Here is an 18,163-nt window from a genome sequence, read left to right on the forward strand (position 1 = left end):
GATGTGGTTTTACTTGCTGAGAAGGACACTGTTAGCAAAATCAGTGCACAATCAAACCCCCTTAAAATCAATGGGAATCTCTTCTCTGACTTATATGGAATCTGGCCCAGGCCCCCAGTGTTCTGCCTTCTAGAAGTTTAGAATGCTTGAATCTTCTTTTCATATTCCATTCCACCTGCCCATCCCAGTTCTCATGCTGGGCCCCGGCACATACCTACCTGAAAGCCACCCATCGCACAATAAACTGGCACCTGTAACCCGTGTTGCCAGCATCACTTGGCATCAGAGAGGCAGGATGGCGCAGGAGTTAAGGCATTCACCTAGGCCTTGAAAAAGACCTGGGTTCAATTCCCTGCTCTGCCACAGGCTTCTGGGGTGACCTTAGGCAAGTCTCTCTGTGTCACAGGTGGCTATCTGTAAAATGGGGCCAATTGCACTGTCCTACCACACAGGGGTGTCCTGATGCTAAATAGATTGTGAGGTGCTTAGCTACTGTGGTGATAGGCACCATAGATGTACCTTTGATAGATTCAGTTCGCTGACCAAAGCAGATTTCCCCTTCCAGAAAGTCACAGGAAAAGCAGCCCCAGGGTGCTTGCGTTGCCTTTGCTGTACCTGTTCTGCGGCTAAACAGGGTCTGTGCTCTGGGGGAGACTGTCACTACATTGCAGAAGGGAACACCCTACATGGCAGAAACAAGCTCAGCAACAGCCACAGAGCTCCCTCCCCAAACTCCAGGCCTTGCAATTATTATTCACTGGCTGTATAAAGCACCAAGGTGCACTTGACTCCAGGGTCTGGCGATTCAGGGGAGATCTACCCTCTGGGAGCCTTGTGTACTGCACTTGGCTCTCTGCTCTGCACACGTCGCTGCAAGCGCTCAGCAAGCCTGGAAGATGACCTCGAAAGCTCCCATTGCCTCTGAGAGAGGTCACGTCTCCGAGTCATGAGGCCAGGCGCGCATGGAAGGGGCCGGCGAGGACGAGGGGCAGTGATGGTAGACAGGGAGGGCGGCTCTTACCACTTCCACCACCATCTCCTGGCGTAGGAACCTCCGGAGCGGGGCCTGGAGCTGCAAGGACAGAAACAAAAAGAGTTGTGGGAGGCGCCACGTGTTCTGTCGGTCTCAGTGCTAACATCGGAGCGGGCATGATAATGCGGACAAGGCTCTTGCTGTTAACATGGAAGGGATTGATTCAGGACATCACAGCAGCAGCAGGGTTTTAAGTACTCCTCTGTGCTCCGGGACCATCTTCCAACAGAGGGGCTCACCTTTATGAACATGACTGAATTGCTCCTCAAACCCTCCCTGTAGGCGAGGAGCATGAAGGCCTAGCCACAAAGAGGAGAAATCAGGCTAGATTGAGAGAAGCAGGGTTGGACTGGGGTGGCCCAGAGACAACAGATAGGAGCTGTCTTAGGAGAAACCAGACAGGAGTATCTGAGTTTCTGGAGAAACCGACAGGGGCCAGCTTGGCCGGATACTCTGGGTAAAGCCACTGGTGTCAAATTACCCCTTCCCCAGGGCTAGCGGTTAGTTGTGAAATTCAGACTCAGAACCAAACTCCAGCAGGGTTCAAAGAAGTTCAGATCTGGGGTTTCGCTTCAGCCCCTTGCAGAGTTAGGGAACAGCCGTCGCGTTCTAGTCCAGATCCACAAGGTCCCAAAGCCTGGGTGTGTTCGGACTGGGGTGCGGCCTGGGCCCCATCTCATGGCAGGGTGAATCAGGGGCTGAAACAATCAGTGCAGGATGGAGAGACAGAGAAACGAGGTTCGAAGGGGCTTGTGTCCCCTGACGCAGCGCTGGGCCGGAACTCTCAGCTACCACAGCTCAGCCACTCGCCCAACCAATGGACGCCTAGCTAGGGCTACCTTTTTAACCGGCCTCTAGCTCGTGCCCCTGAGAATGCTACCCAGGGCCACTGCCCTCTCCATACAAAGGATGCGGGTAGCTAGTGGTTTGCCTGGAGCACTGCATTGCATACATACATCCTCCATCCCTTCGATGTGGGACTCGATCTCCTGCACTATCCTGGCGTTCCTCTCCACCTCCTCGGCGCTCTTCATCCCTTTGTTTATCTTCTCGGCCACTTGCTTGATGTTCCTCTGGGCGTCTATTAGGAAGGGGTGGTCGGGGTGGTCCACGGGCGTGTGCTTCAGAAGGTCCTAGCGGAAGAAATATTGAAAAAAGTTAAGGTACCCAAAGCAGTGCACTGAGCAACAAAAATGATAAAGGTCTAGAAAACATGAGCTAGGAGGGAAGATTGAAAACATGGGGTTTGTTTAGTCTGGAGAAGAGAAGACTGAGAGGGGACATGATGACAGTTTTCGAGTACATAAAAGGTTGTTACAAGGAGGGAGGTAAATTGTTCTCAATAACCTCCGCAAAAAGAACAGGAGTACTTGTGGCACCTTAGAGACTAACAAGTTTATTGGAACATAAGCTTTTGTGAGCTACAGCTCACTTCATCAGATGCACAGAATGGAACATATAGTAAGATATATATATACACATACAGATAAGTTAGAAGTTACCATACAAACTGTGAGAGGCTAATTAGTTAAGATGAGCTATTATCAGAAGGAGGAGAAAAAAAAAAACTTTTGTAGTGATGATCAAGATGGCCCATTTAGACAGTTGACAAGAAGGTGTGAGGACACTTAACTTGGGGAAATAGATTCAATATGTGTAATGACCCAGCCACTCCCAGTCTCTATTCAAACCCAGGTTAATGGGATCTAGTTTGCATATTAATTCAAGCTCAGCAGTTTCTCCCTGGAGTCTGTTTTTGAAGCTTTTCTGTTGCAAAATTGCCACCCGTAAATCTTTTACTGAGTGGCCAGAGAGGTTGAAGTGTTCTCCCACCGGTTTTTGAATGTTATGATTCCTGATGTGAGATTTGTGTCCATTTATTCTTTTGCATAGAGACTGTCTGGTTTGGCCGATGTACATGGCACAGGGGCACTGCTGGCACATGATGGCATATATCACATTGGTAGATGTGCAGGTGAACGAGCCCCTGATGGCGCGGCTAATGTGATTAGGTCCTATAATGGTGTCACTTGAATAAATATGTGGACAGACTGATCAGATATGCTCTGTGCAGGATTAGATGAGATAACACTTAAAACACTGGAGTCAGCAGTAAGATCCCTTTGGGGTTAGCAGTGGGATCCCCTCTGCACTAGTGCTCCCAACGATGCGAGCAGCTCAGCCAGTGTTAGCTATGGCGGGAAAGCTTGGCAGAACTTCCCTAGGGGATTTGAGGCTACTTATGAACCTGGCGGGCTGTGATGGGCCCTGCTGAGCCTATGCTGGCCAATATTTATCTGCTAGTGCGGCGGAGGCAGATATCCTGGCGCCATTATAGACATGGTGGCACCAAGTCTCAGTCGTGCTTCCTGGAACGGTACTGAAGATAGTTTTGTGCCATCAGTATGAGTGGGCCAACCATTTCCAATACCAAGAGCTGACAGCAGCGGTCAGCGGCAGGCCAGTAGACAGGACCTTTGAGTGAGCAAACCCACAGTTGCAGCTGGCAGGGTATCACAGGGAATGAGATCATTTGCCTTTGTGAAAGACTGTTGGCTTTGCCCTGTATGGGAACCAAGCAACAAGCTCTCAGAAGAGCATGGGCTGAGACCCTTCCAAAGGGGACATCCCATAGTGAGAAAAATTCAAAGGACGATTACAGAGAGGGTTTTGCCAGTCATTTCCTGCAGCCCTTCTCGCTATTGTGGACAGGTCTGGTCTCCCTCAAAGTCCAGCCCTCCAGCATCTTGCTGCTCACACAACGCCATTATGTTGCATATATTGCTCCCTACTTTGTGACTGTCTTCATCAGAAGCAGACAGAAATATCTCCATTACGATTACACACTTTTTTAAAAAGTCCAGCTGCCCCTTTCTGATGTTCCAATGGGGAGCTGAAGGCTCCAGGAAAAAAACCCAACAATATTACACATCTCTCATAAGCCAATCAGGAAACAAAGATTTACATATGTTGTATGATTGGATCATCACAAGGTGATCACATTTTCACAGAACTCAGCTGGAACAAATTGCAATTGCCATCTGGGGTGTTGCAGGGATCCGTTGATGGCTGAACATATAAAGTACTGTTAAATACCATCACAGTAGATTCACTGCTTTAGACAATTTTCTGAAAAGACAGACAACATCTTGCAGGCCTATTTCATGACTGCTCCTAGCCAGTCGTGAGACAGGTGTTTACTTTCATACGTAACAAACCAATCTGCTTCATTACTGAAGTCAAATGTCCAGCAGTGGACACAATAGCTAAAATATGATCAACCACTAATTTACAGGGTATGGATTAAGAGTATGGAACAGGTAATCATCACCAGTCGCCCATTCCCAGCTTCTGACAAACAGAGGCTAGGGATACCATCGCTTCCCATCCTGGCTAATAGCCATTGATACACCTATTATCCATGAACTTATCTAGTTATTTTTTGAACCCTCTTATAGTCTTGGCCTTCACCACATACTCTGGCAAGGAGTTCCAAAGGTTGACTGTGCGTTGTGTGAAGAAATATTTCCTTTTGTTTGTTTTAAATCTGCTGCCAATCAATTTCTTTGGGTGGCCCCTAGTTCTTGTGTTATGAAAAGGAGTAAATAACACTTCCTTGTTTACTTTCTCCACACCAGTCATGATTTTATAGACTATCATACTCCCCCTTAGTGGTCTCATTGAAACCCTCCTGGGGACTGAGTCTCCCCAGGGGCTGCTCTCACCCAAACAGGAGATAACACCAACTGGGCGATCACGGCAGTGTCTTGCCCAGCAAGGCCAGCTCAGACCTGCTTGGACACATTTGCCGTGGGCCAGCCCCACCTTGATTTGTGCCACCTGAAGAACTGCCCGGGCAAAGCTGCTGCAGAATAAAGCCAGGCGCTCGCAGAGCGCAGGGTGGAGGAGAAGAGTGACGCTGAGCAGAAGGGGCGACTGGTTTCATTGCTCTGCCAGCTGTCAGAACGTTAGTCATTTAAAGCAAATAAAACCTGCTGGTTAATTGGCCGGATATGAATGAAAACACTCCGGAGGATGAGTACTTGGAGTTAATTTAATGCCGCCCACGGGCATCCATCAGGGCAGACGGCAGTGCTGGGGATGGCAGCAAGCCTGGCCACTCCTTGGGGATGTGCGATCTGTAGCAGTGGGAGGCACGCTCCCCCAGGCTGGAGGGAGGCTGTCTGGACAGAGATCGATCTGGCTGCGGTGTGTGCATGCTTTCCGTCGCCATTCAGCTTCCCCTCCCACTCCGTCAGCATTTCGGCAGGTTCCCTAACATCCCTGCTTGTGCAGCGGGCTCCCCGCCAGGAGCTGTTCTGCCTTTTATCAACGGCTGGTGCTGCGTCCTCCTTGCAGCTCTTCCCGTGAACCAGCCATCGAACTGGATGCTGCTTCTCCCCCCGCTAATAGTTTGCCAAGGAGCACGGGGGTCTCCAGCGATCAACCAATCTGCCAGCCACTTGGCAAAGAGCAGTAAGAGCTGGCTTGGGCCAATGCAATGCCTGGCACTGGGCTTTCAGAGGGAAGCGCGAACCCCTCTAGACGGGGAATTGCTCTGGGGGATATGCCCGTCTGGCTTTCAGGCATCTGCTCTCCTTTGGCTCCTGACCACATCGAAGCAGAACGTACAGATTTATGGATCCATTCCTAGCTGATGGCAAGATCCCTGGCACCTTTTACAGTCAACCTCACTTGGCCCCTTAAAGCGGGGATGGCTATTGGAGGTAGGGCCCGATCCTGTCAGGTGCCAAGCGCCCCTGGGGAGGGACTGCATGCTGTGGATCCACACTGAGGTCAGTGGGAGTGGAGGGCACTCAGCAATCTGGAAGATCAGGCCCTAAGGGGAGATTACAAGGCCTGACTCTCCTCTTACTTGCTCAGTTTTACACCCGTGTCATTCCAGTGACTTCAAGGGAGCTATTCCTAGCCTACTCGAGTGTCACTGAGAGCTAGATCAAGCCCTCCAATGGAGCCCATGAACAGAGCATATATTAAAACTTAGTTCAAGCTGGCTGTTTTACTGGGCTCCTTCATGCAATGGAAGGGGAGAACAGGGAGAGCGTAGGGACAGATTTAAAACACAAAAGGAAGAACTGACATTGCTTTTAAAATATATACAACAAAATTACCCATGCCCCTTTAAGAGGAGGGGCGCGGCCAAGGCGGAGCAAATTAAAATTCAGAGGCAAAACCCCACTGGAGGGCGCTAAGCGAATGAAACCCAGCTGCCTGGGAAGTGCAGCTGCAGCATGTAAACAAAATTAAGGAGGGGTTTGGAAGAGAGAGAGAACAGCGGACCCAGAAGCCGGCAGACAGGCAGCTTCACAGTGCGTGTGGGCTCCAGAACAGGCAAACTCTATAGGAAGGGGAAGAAAAGTTGGATGAAGTTCTTGGGAGAAAAGTAGTGGAAACTTTGATTCAGGCCTCCCACAGAATGGTCCCCTTATTCTCTTAATAGCTTGTGGCAAACAACCCACCAAGCACTTCAGCCAGGAGCGAGCCGGAGGCTAGCTGCTCATAGCATGAAATGCTTTGGGAGTGGAGTGTGGGATCTAACATGAGAGGCGGAGCCCTGGCTGGCTGAACTGGGGTATGAAGGAGACCCCAAGCCCGAGGATGAGAAAAGAGATGGGGAATAAAGTGGGGAGTGGTGGAAGCCATTGCAGTCATGCTTTGAGAAGGGCTGTGAGGACTGGCACCAGTGAGTGCTCAGAGACAGGTTTAAATGGAGAGGCCAGGCCAGGGGATCAAGCACAGCTGGTGTTCTGAACTAACACTGGTGAAGCACTGCAATGGGTTACCTAGGGGGGTGGTAGAATCTCCTTCCTTAGAGGTTTTTAAGGTCAGGCTTGACAAAGCCCTGGCTGGGATGATTTAGTCGGGGATCAGTCCTGCTTTGAGCAGGGGGTTGGAGTAGATGACCTCCTGAGGTCCCTTCCAACCCTGATAGTCTATGATTCTATGATTGATTCTAACACACACTGCTCGGACTCGGCTTGCCAGCTCACCATCCCCTCCTTTCAAATCCCTGGGCTCTCGGACCTGTGAGAGTGATAGATGCAGCTGTGAATGGGACAGATGTTCCCTATAAAGGGGCTGGGGGACTGCAGAGAGGAGCTGCAGGAAAAGAGACTCTCCTGAAGGGAGGTGCCAGGTGGGAAGACCTGGGAGTTGGGACTGGGTAGAAAGCCCTAGCTGGAAGTTTTGTGAGTTGGTTGGTTGTCTGGACAATATATGTGTGACACTGAGGCAGCTAGTGTTAAGCAACCAGCAGGCTAAGTGTCCTAAAATCAACCTTTAAAGGACATATTAGAAAAGTATTGAAGTGATAAAAGGGTCATTTCTTGTAGATAGTTTTCAAAGCCATGTTAAATGGACAAGGGTTCTGTAATAGAGAATTAGAAGTAAATACTAATTGTATTTGCCTGTGATTACCTATATCTTGTTAGCTGTTAACAATGTGATCTAATCAGCTGGGAGACCCTGAACTTCTGTTGCTGTCTGTTACTATATTCTGTTGACTCAGAGATCAAAAAGGACATTAACATTTAGATAAAAGAAAAGGAGGACTTGTGGCACCTTAGCGACTAACCAATTTATTTGAGCATGAGCTTTCGTGAGCTACAGCTCACTTCTGAAGTGAGCTGTAGCTCACGAAAGCTCATGCTCAGATAAATTGGTTAGTCTCTAAGGTGCCACAAGTCCTCCTTTTCTTTTTGTGAATACAAACTAACACGGCTGTTACTCTGAAACCATACACACTGTAACCAGAGTGATCACTTAAGGTGAGCTATTACCAGCAGGAGAGCTGGGGGGGGGGGAATAATCAAGGTGGGCCATTTCCAGCAGTTGACAAGAACGTCTGAGGAACGGGGGGGGGGGGGGGGAATAAACATGGGGAAATAGCTTTACTTTGTGTAATGATCCATCCACTCCCAGTCTCTATTCAAGCCTAAGTTAATTGTATCCAGTTTGCAAATTAATTCCAATTCAGCAGTCTCTCGTTGGAGTCTGTTTTTGAAGTTTTAGATGAAACTTGAGTGTAATAACATCATAGTCTATATTTCTCTTTGAAGTTTGTAGTAAACTGTCTATGAACTGCTTGAAAGGGTAATTACTTTATGCTAATCAATGCAATTAATTACCTGCGTATACATAGGAAATAGGAGGTTTACTTCAAAGCAACAATGTATATTATGTATTCATTGTCCAAGGAATGCCTACTGTGTTATCGGCTGTCAGGAGGCTGTCGTAGCCTCACAGAGTTCTATAAAAGAACTCTAGGACCTGATCCTGTCATCTCAGATCGGCTTGAACTTTATCAGGGGAAGTTTAAGTCACAAGACTGAGGTCTTTTGGATTACCCTGCACATTCTCATGGAACATAAAAACGGCCATACTGGGTCAGACCATCTAGCCCAGTATCCTGTCTTCCGACAGTGGTCAATGCCAGGTGCCCCAGAGGGAATGAACAGAACAGGTAATCATCAAGTAATCCATCACTTGATGATTACCTGTTTTGAACAAGAATTTGAACAAACTCTATACATGGACAGTAACCTATTAAATTGATTCTGCAAGAACTTTTACAAGTCAGCAGCTCACCTATGCTATGAAACTGACCTAAGAACTTTATTCATATCTGTAGGTATAATGATCTTTTATTCACAAGAACTTTTTCTTTTTAATAAATCTTAGATTAATTAATAAGAATTGGCTGTAAGCGTATATTTGGGTGAGATATGAAATATTCATTGACCTGGTGGGTATGTGTCCAATTTCTTGGGATCGATAGAACTTTATATATGGTGAATAAGATTTTAAATAATCCTCACCAGATTTGACTTGGCTGTCTGGATGGGAGCCCAGGGCTCGATTGTTTTAGGGGAGCTGTATTTCTGGCTTTTTGGGTAAACAGTAAGGTATTGCAGAAGCTGTTTTGTTGCTGGCTTGGTGAATCTAATTATTAGAATAAACCACCAGTTTTGGGGATAGTCTGCTCCATTCTTTACAGTTTGCCCAGATTGAGCATTCTCAGAGTGACCCCTTCCAGCAACCACAGTCACAACATGGAGCCCAGAAGCAAGGGCTAAAGCCTGATTTGGGCGTGGCTGATAATTCCCTGTCTGATGAAGAACATTGCCAGCTACACTGAGTCACTGAGCGACGTGACTATTCCGACCTTTATCCACCTGCCCCCCTCCTGTCTATGCCCCTCACTTGTTGTGACAATCTGAATTTAATTTGTACAATGCTCAGGGCAAGGACTGTGTCCTGTCTTTTGTGTTTTGTGGAGGCATTTTATGCATTTCTGGGCACTCAAATAATCATCATCATCTTTTGAACAGCCCCATCAGAGGACTGCACCTAAATCAACACTCCTGGAGTGTTTGGAGAGTACGTGCAAAAGACAGCAGCAGAAGGGAGCGAAAAAATGAGTGGTTGCATGGCTGGAGAAGAATCCTGTTTCCCACTCAGGTTTCAGAAGCCACCGTTCCCATTATTTTCGCAGGGCACTAACTGAGAGCTTGACTGTTTGGGGATAATGGGGAAGATTTCGTAGGCATGTTCATTTGGTCTAGTTATTAATGTTCAGAGCTCCAGTCTCTGATTTTTTTGGATACGGTCTGAGATGGTTCGATCAACGGAGGTGACCGAGTGCATATTCTCTGGAAATGGCAACACTTGTGGTTTAGATGTATTAATCCCATGAAAAACAAAAGCAGCAAACACTTCCCCAGTTCATAGACTTTCAGGCCATTATGGTTATCTGTCTATCTAGGGTGTTTATATGCCACCCCCTCATTACTGTACAATACCTCACAATCATCTAGTCTGACCTCCTGCATTACCAGAGCCAGAGAGTTCCTGTGGTTGGACTAGGGTGCATTTTTAAGACAGTTTATCCTGATTTGAAGATATCAGGTGATGGAGAATCCATCACATCCCTAGGTGAATTGTTCCAATGGCTAATTACCCTCACTTTAAAAAGGGGCACTTTATTTCTAGTCTGAAATTATCTAGTTTCAGCTTCCAGCATTGGATCTTATTATGCTTTTTGCTTGCTAGATTTAAAAGCCGTTTTCTATCTGAAATCTTCTCCCCAGGTAGGAAGCTATAAACCATGATCAAGACCTCCTCCCACCACCCCCAAATAACCTTCGCTTTGACATGCTAAATAGACCAAGCAATCTAAACTCGTTGCAAACAATCGCTTTACTCTCTAACAACAGCTTATTTTATTTACAGAACTGAAATACTGAGAATTCAGAGATCCTGAAATAAAAGCCATTTGTGGTATCAAGCTCTGTCAACTGCTTTATGTTTTTGCTTAAGTAAATAGCATCTTGTTTCCTAATAGGTAACATTTGATCCTTTCAGCAGAGTTATTTTTCAAACCCCCAAAGGGACTAATCCAGAGCTCAGGATAAAAAATTTGAGGGAGGTCTTTAGCTTTCCTGGTCAGGTGGCTAGTGATAAATCAGATTTCACAGCTGGCCTCTAAGAACTTTAAGGATGCTCTAGAGGATTACCTGGTGCTTGACCTGACAACCAGTTTAACTACCTGTAGGCACTGGTTAAAAATTCTTCCTATTTTGCCTGGAACGCCACCCCCTGCTGGGTGAATTACACTTCTTCCGTAGTCTGCACAGTGTCTGTGCGCTGACAGCTTTGGCAATGCCCCTTGGCTTAATTCACTGTGGAAACCTCAGATGTCTGGGTCTGTATGAGGCACAAAAACAGTATTTACTTGTGCATGGACCAGTGAGATCATTCCATTTGCTGCAAATATTACTGTAACAAAGACAAGACATGGGAAACTGACTGGCTTGGATCCCTTATTTTCATTAGCAGCCGGCCAGTTAAAACACATCCATAATTAGGTTAGGGTGACCGCTAAACTATTGGCATTGAAGGCTTGAGGATGACAGATTGTGGGTATGCAAATAATCAAGAAGAGCACTGGCAGACAAACCGATGGCAGCAGAAACAGGTCAATTACTAAGAGTCAAAACAAGTGGCCTACATGTGGCAAGTTAACAAAAATGAGGCTGTGATCTTGTCTAAAAAACCTTACAGACTAAGCAAAGACAGATTCACCGCAAGTCCCAGGACAGGAGACCAGCAACGGAAACCACAGCTGCGGTAGGAAGTGGCATTGTTACTGCGCAAGCCAGGGAGATGGCATTGACTCGATGTCCCATGGGGCACTTTGTGATGAGCCATAGAACAAGAGGCCTTAACGAATCATGGCCATTTGAGATCCTGCAGCCCTTCTCACGTGAGTAGCAGCATTAACCCTGGCATCCTGGCCAAATTCAAGCTCTGCTAATTACGTTTTTCTTCTTTAAAGCTTCTTCTGTAGTTTTAGCTGGATACAGTGATTTTTCTCCCTACTTCCTGTACTAAACTGTTGCTAAAAGAAAAGGAGTACTTGTGGCACCTTAGAGACTAACCAATTTATTTGAGCATAAGCTTTCATGAGCTACAGCTCACTTCATTGGATGCATACTGTGGGTTTCCGAAAGCATACGAAAGCTTATGCTCAAATAAATTGGTTAGTCTCTAAGGTGCCACAAGTCCTCCTTTTCTTTTTGCGAATACAGACTAACACGGCTGTTACTCTGTAAACTGTTGCTATATTTTACCCCAGAGGTGGCAGCGTTTCAAATTGGGGCTTAAGTGACGTCTGTAATATTGGGATCCTTATTATACATTGTGATTTTTTTTTTATGTGCCGTTCCTAGAAATCCCAGTTCAAACGGCGACTATTCCCATGACGTGTGTGTTTAAAGAGGAGCTATACTGCATGTGTGGGGTTGGCATCCAGCCGGCTCCAATGAAAAAAGAAAAAAGTTAGCTTCAACTTTCTGAAGCTGAACCTTGGACTCCTGCAGCTGCTCTTCTTAGCCAGAGCTTTCTCGAGAAGGCTGGACGAAATAATGATGCACGTTTCCTACCACTGGGAGAGTGACTGGAATAGCAGAGGTGCTGGCAACACCAGTAGAGCTGTGTGGTGCCCGTGGACAATTGGGTTATCAGGAGCGACTGGATGGAACCAGGAGTGATGGCGGGGCTGTGTGAAGAAACTTGAACACTGACAACCAGCCCTGAGAGTGGTGACTGGCAGCTACATTTTTCTGAGTGACAACGTGAAATCTCTCCTGCACCCTAGTGAGGGAATAACTGATTGCCCCTGAGGAATGAAAGGCCAGTGGACAAATCAGGGGAAGAAGGATGGAGGGAGCCCTGGTCACGGACAAGGGTTTCAGCTCAACGTGGCATCTAGAGCCCTGGTACACACAGACATAGAGCTGGCAATGCTTTGAATCTGCAGTCACTGAACTGGATGGCTGGTCTGCTGTGAAAAGGACGTCAGGGTGGAGGACACAGCTGAAGGGAGCACTGCTGCTTGCTTGCCCGTGGATCTCGTTAGCTGCCTCCGTGGCTGCTTGGGGGGCAACGGTGAGGAATAGGATATTGCGCTCTGCTCAATAGCTGGCAACAGCACGTGGGAATGGCCAGAGAATCCACAGTAGTGGCGTGAACGCAGCCCTTGCACAAGGCCAGCGAACGTCAATCTCTCCCTCCCCTCCTTCCCAGGACTCTTCTCGTCCCGATCCCCCTCCTTTTCTCCCCAATTCTTCCTGTCTCTCCGTTCCCTCTTTGGTCTCACGACTGGAACTGCGAACAGACGTTGTCCCTCAGCGTCAGAGGGTCAGATCACGGCATAAAAGAATTTCCATTCCCGACAGGCTAAGGTGGTTTCTACCCTAAAGGCCGAGTAACAGCCACTTCCTAGAAGCCAATCCGATGTGCTCCCTCTCAGCCAGGCATGGGACATGTCTGCGGCAGGTAGTGCATAATCCTCCCCGGCAGCCATCAGCCCCTGCTCGCACAATCCCTGCTCCAGGCTGGGCGGTTCCTTTCAGCAGGGTGGAAAGGAAGCCGCAGCCCATGTTGATGATACGAACACTATGCAAAGAGTCTCCGGATCATGTAGATCTATTTCTTCTCAAGATCCCAAAGTGCTTTCCAGACATTAACCCACCAGCGAGGTAGGAGAGTCAGTATTGATGCGCCCGGTTCAGAGATGGCTCACAGAAGCCCAGAGTGGTGCAAGGTAAATGCCACTGTCTTAAGCTATCCCTATTAGAAGGCGAACTATCCTTGCACATCTCCGGAGCTGGAAAGTCTACGCCTCTCCTTGGTAGCGCGTTTCACCGTCTAATTCTTTCAAACTATAAAGTTCTCCTGTCCCTAATGCTTAAGCTACATTTCATCTGCAACAGCTGATGCTGGAAACTTCTTGTTCTGTCCTCAGTGATGACTAAAAATAATTGGGCCTGGCCTTTATAAACATCCTGTTTGATATTTGCAGGTAGCTATTGTGTGTCACTGCAGCGGTCTTCTCTCCAGACTGATCATTCCCTTCTCAACCTTTCCCCAGGGCCCCATTGCTCTCCTCTGAGCTCTCTTCAACCTCTCCAATCAAGCTGTCACTCATACGGAATTACATACGTTGGGCCAAGATGTTCAAAAGCAACTAGTGATTTGGGGTCACTCTGTTTTTTGGGGCCCAACTCAAAGCACCTTAATGAGGCCTGATTTTCACAAACTGCTCCCCACCTGCCTCTACAAATTGGGCCTGTCTCAAGTTGGACACCCAAAATGACTTGTCATCTTTGAAAATCTTGGCACCTCCAGCCCTGGAGAGATGCTGTAATGTATATAGTATAAATGCAAAGCAATAACTAGTTAATAAAGCAGCAGCATTGAGCAATTCTGTATTAGCTATCGATGTCAGGCTCAGGTGTGTGTTTGGAGGCTAGTGTCCTTGGCTCACTGGAGACACTGCACACACCATAATGTAAGAGAATAATGCCGGGGTACTTCTTCCATCACTGTACAGACCAAACCAAATCCACTGATCCACGCACCTCCGAACTAAGGGGGAGTGCAGGATCCAGATCCAAACTCTGCAGTTTGGGCTCTTGTCCAGGAAAGACCAGAAACAAGGTCTTAGTCAGCCATGTACTAGCCCGCGTCCACACTAGAGAGAGCTGAAGGGAGCAGCTAACACAGAAGTGGAAGGGTTTTGTGTGTGGAGTATAGTGGGGATGCAAATAACTCATGCTAAATCACTAATGATGACAAACTCGGATTATCCCCTACATTTGCAGTTGTAGTAGATCGAGCCATGTAATCTCAATTTCCTTCTTCCTCCCCAGCTCCCACCATGGCTCCACCATGTAACCAAAGCTGGGCACTTGCATTCAAGTGCAAATCCCTCTGAAACTTGCCTAGTGTCTGGATTTCATTACAAAGGTAAAGCTCAAGGAGGACCTTGCTGATAGGCAGGAGGCTCCTTTGTAATGAATCCAGGCCCTGTTTTAAACGATCCACAGTTTTACATCAAAATCATGTGATGCTAGCAGCTCTGCATGGTTTCAAAATGAAACTAGGCGAACCCCCCTGGCTTGGACTCTGTTTCACACCGAGATCTGAGGTCACCAGAACCTGCAACTCAAACCCAAGCACAGGGGACATGGATCCTGTGCAAATAAAAATGGAAGGACCTGGTTGCAAAGATCTCTGCGATAAGAAACTGCTGCAAGTCTGTTCATCCGCTAGGGTAGTGAGCATGACGTACGAACCTAGACAGGCAGAACTTTACCCAGCTCTATCCAGAAGGGGCTGCTTTGACAACAGTCACTGGAAATACCTTTAATTGCAAAGTCTGGGGGTGTTTGATCCAGTGATCTCTAGACATCTCCATACATCTAGGGATTTGGTCTGGCCCCATCTCTGTATGTAGGCATCTATGTATTTAGGCTTGTGGAGGATGCTCATCGCAATTCTATCAGAGTGCTGTTCTTATTATTAGCATAGTGTCTAGGATCCACGGTCACAAGCCTGGGCTAGGTGCTGATGCTGTACGATCACAGAACAAAGAGATGGTCCCTGCCCCTATGAGCTTACAATCTACGCACCTACCTTTAACCTTTACTCCCTGGCTTTACCCCTTTACACTTCTATACGAGTGTATGGTACCAAATTCACAGCCAAGTAGAACTCTACATCCCACCAGCACCAATCACAGGTTCACAAAGACAGCCAGGACAGAACTCAGATCCTCCAGCTCCAAAAGCACAATCCTCTAACAGAAGAAGACTCGCCACTGGCTGTTGGAAGTACAGGGCTTCTGACACACAGTTCAGCCATCCTGACTCCACCCAGTAGAAGGCAGTGGCCACACAGACACACTAGCCAGTACATTACAATATGAAGCTCTGGAGGCAAACCGTTCTGCAGCGGCAGTTCTAAGAGCTGCTTTCTCTCCTCCAGCCCTCGGCCAACCAGAGCAGAGATTCAAAGTCATAGTCTCTGGGTCAGCGTTAACATTTAACAGGCAGAAAATACCCTGAGTGTGGCTGGTTTTACCCGTGCTGCACACACCTCTCAGGAGGAAGGCTGCAGGGCCAAAACGCTGCTTGGATCCCAGCTCCCTCGAACCCCATGAGGAGAAACGCTTTTACAAGTCTCCATTTACTGCACCAAGACCAAAGCTCCATTAAACACCCCGGGAAACTGGCAGCCCTGGGAAGCCTGTTCTAGGCACATATTGCTGCCCATTGTGCTGCTGCAAGGTTATAGCCACCTGGGGCTCACTGACTCCCGCCCACCTTTCTGCAATGCAAATGCAGGTTTGTGCGCCAGCGGCGATTAGCTCCCCAGCACCAAAGAGCCGGCCGCCAGCCGGCTAAGCAGTGCTGCGGCACGGTTACCACAGCCACCCATCCGTGTGAGCCCGTCCAGCCGCGGGACAGCAGAGCATTCTGGTGTCACTACTTCAAATCCTGGCGGCTGCTAAAGGGGGTCGACGTGAGAGAACGCAGATGGCTCTCGCCGCTGTTCCGAGGGGACAACTGCCCACAGCCCAAAAACCCAGTCGGTCGGTGCTAACAGGCAAGTCTCAAGAGAGCCCCTGGACTGGACAGGCCATGGAGACTGACCTGCCCTTTCACGCCCCAAGCTGGCCCGCTGGTGGAGTGCTGTCGGGGACGCTTGCAGAGCTGTGGCCTGTGCAGCCTCCTGCTGAGAATTTCGTCTTCCAGACCCGACAGTCCGGCACCCCTCTTCTGTCCCCTGTATTCTGTTCAGTTCTGGGGCCGTGGTCCCTCCCGTCGCTGAGGGGGTGGGGCCTTTTGTTACCCACCCCCTCAGGATTTAAACAGACCGGCCCCTCCCGTTGTCGCTGGTTTCACCAGCAGACGTTTAAGGCGCTCCTTACAAGCAGCTCTCGCTCTAAGGTCTAGACCAGTGGTCTCCAACCTTTTTATGCCCAAGATCACTTTTTGAATCTAGGGGCAACCCAGGATCTTCCCCTGCCCTTCCCCAAGGCCCCACCCCTTCCCCAAAACCCCACCGCGCTCACTCCATCCCCCCCCTCCATCACTTGCTCTCCCCCACCCTCACTCACTTTCACCAGGCTGGGGCAGGGGGTTGGCCTTCCTGAGGGGGTGCAGGCTCTGGGCTGGGGCCGAGGGGTTCGCAGAGTGGGAGGGGGCTCTGGGCTGAGCCTGAGGCAAGAGGTTGGGGTGCAGGAGGGAGTGAGGGGTGCAAGCTCTAGGATGGAGTTTGGGTGTAGGAGGGGGCTCTGGGTTGGGGCAGAGTGTGGGGGTGCAGGAGGGGGTTTGGGGTGCTGGCTCTAGGAGGGGGGTCAGGGCTGGGGCTTGGGGTCCAGGAGGGGGTTTGGGGTGCAGAAGAACGTATGGGGTGCTAGCTCTGGGAGGGGGCTAGGGGTTGGGGTGCAGGAGAGGGTTCGGGGTGCAGGGGGAGTATGGGGTGCTAGCTCCGGGAGGGGGCTGGGGGTTGGGGTGCAGGAGGGGGTTCGGGGTACAGGGGGAGTATGGGGTGCTGGCTCCGGGAGGGGGCTGGGGGTTGGGGTGCAGGAGGGGGTTCGGGGTGCAGGGGGAGTATGGGGTGCTAGCTCCGGGAGGGGGCTGGGGGTTGGGGTGCAGGAGGGGGTTCGGGGTGCAGGGGGAGTATGGGGTGCTGGCTCCGGGAGGGAGCTCAGGGATGAGCATTGGGTGCGGCCTCCTGCCAGGCAGCACTCACCTCTGGTGGCTCCCGGTCGGCAGCAGGTGCAGTGAGGCTAAGGCAGGCTCCCTGCCTACCCCAGCCCCACACCGCTCCCGGAAGGGGCCAATGTGCCCCTGGGGTGGGGGCAGGTGGCTCTGCGCGCTGCCCCTCTCTGCAAGCATCGCCCCTGCAGCTCTCCCGGCCAATGGGAGCTGCGGGGGCGGTGCTTGCAGCCAGGAGCAGCACGCGGAGGGAGACCCCTGCTCCCCTGGGGCCGCAGGGCTGCACTGGCCACTTCCGGGAGTAGCGTGGGGTTGGGGTAGGCAGGGAGTCTGCCACAGCTGCCTTAGCTGAAGCCACACTACGCCGCTGGAGATCGCGATCGACTGCGAGATCCTCTCGGACCATTCAGCCCTGCTCAGCTGATTCAACTGGAAAAAGCACCTTTTGGCCTGTGTAGACAGGCCAGGGAGCTCAAAGGGCAGTTCTTAGCTGGGTGAAGCACCTGTTGGTCCTACTGATATCAACGGACCGGAGAGAACACGACATCCTTCCAAAACAACTCACAAGCGCCTGACCCGAAAGCAACGGAAGTGGGACTCAAACTCAGCTCCCTGACTTCACACCAGTGAACCACACCTCGCTCGGCAAGCCCGCACCAAGCTGACTCAGGTACTTCAAAGAGGGAAAAGGCCTATTGGCCTAGTTCAAAAAATAACTAGATAGATTCATGGAGGATAGGTCCATCAATGGCTATTAGCCAGGATGGGCTGGGATGGTGTCCCTTGCCTGTTTGCCGGAAACTAGGAATGGGCGACGGGATGGCTCACTTGATGGTGACTTGTTCTGTTCATTCCCTCTGGGGCACCTGGCATTGGCCACTGTCGGAAGACAGGATACTGGGCTAGATGGACCTTTGGTCTGACCCAGTCTGGCCGTTCTTATGATCACCCATCCCATCCCCCACTAATGCAGGATCGCTCCCTTCGGCGTGTCCCTGGGGACTCTGTCCAAGGTGAATGTGACCAACTCTACAGACAG

The 18,163-nt window shown here is 49.6% G+C and overlaps 1 protein-coding gene across 1 annotated transcript in view; it reads right to left on the reverse strand.

Moving 5' to 3' along the window:
• ARHGEF17 (Rho guanine nucleotide exchange factor 17) overlaps positions 1-18,163 on the reverse strand; it is a 238,507-nt gene that overhangs the window by 35,613 nt on the left and 184,731 nt on the right. The window contains exons 6-7 of the mRNA XM_073329132.2: positions 1,990-2,166; positions 1,022-1,072 (exon numbers count right to left, since the gene is read on the reverse strand). Coding sequence (XP_073185233.2) covers positions 1,022-1,072; positions 1,990-2,166 — 228 coding nt within the window. The remainder of the gene's footprint in view (positions 1-1,021; positions 1,073-1,989; positions 2,167-18,163) is intronic.

Source organism: Lepidochelys kempii, chromosome 1 (genome assembly GCF_965140285.1).
Source record: "Lepidochelys kempii isolate rLepKem1 chromosome 1, rLepKem1.hap1, whole genome shotgun sequence".
Classification (NCBI taxonomy): Eukaryota; Metazoa; Chordata; order Testudines; family Cheloniidae; genus Lepidochelys; species Lepidochelys kempii.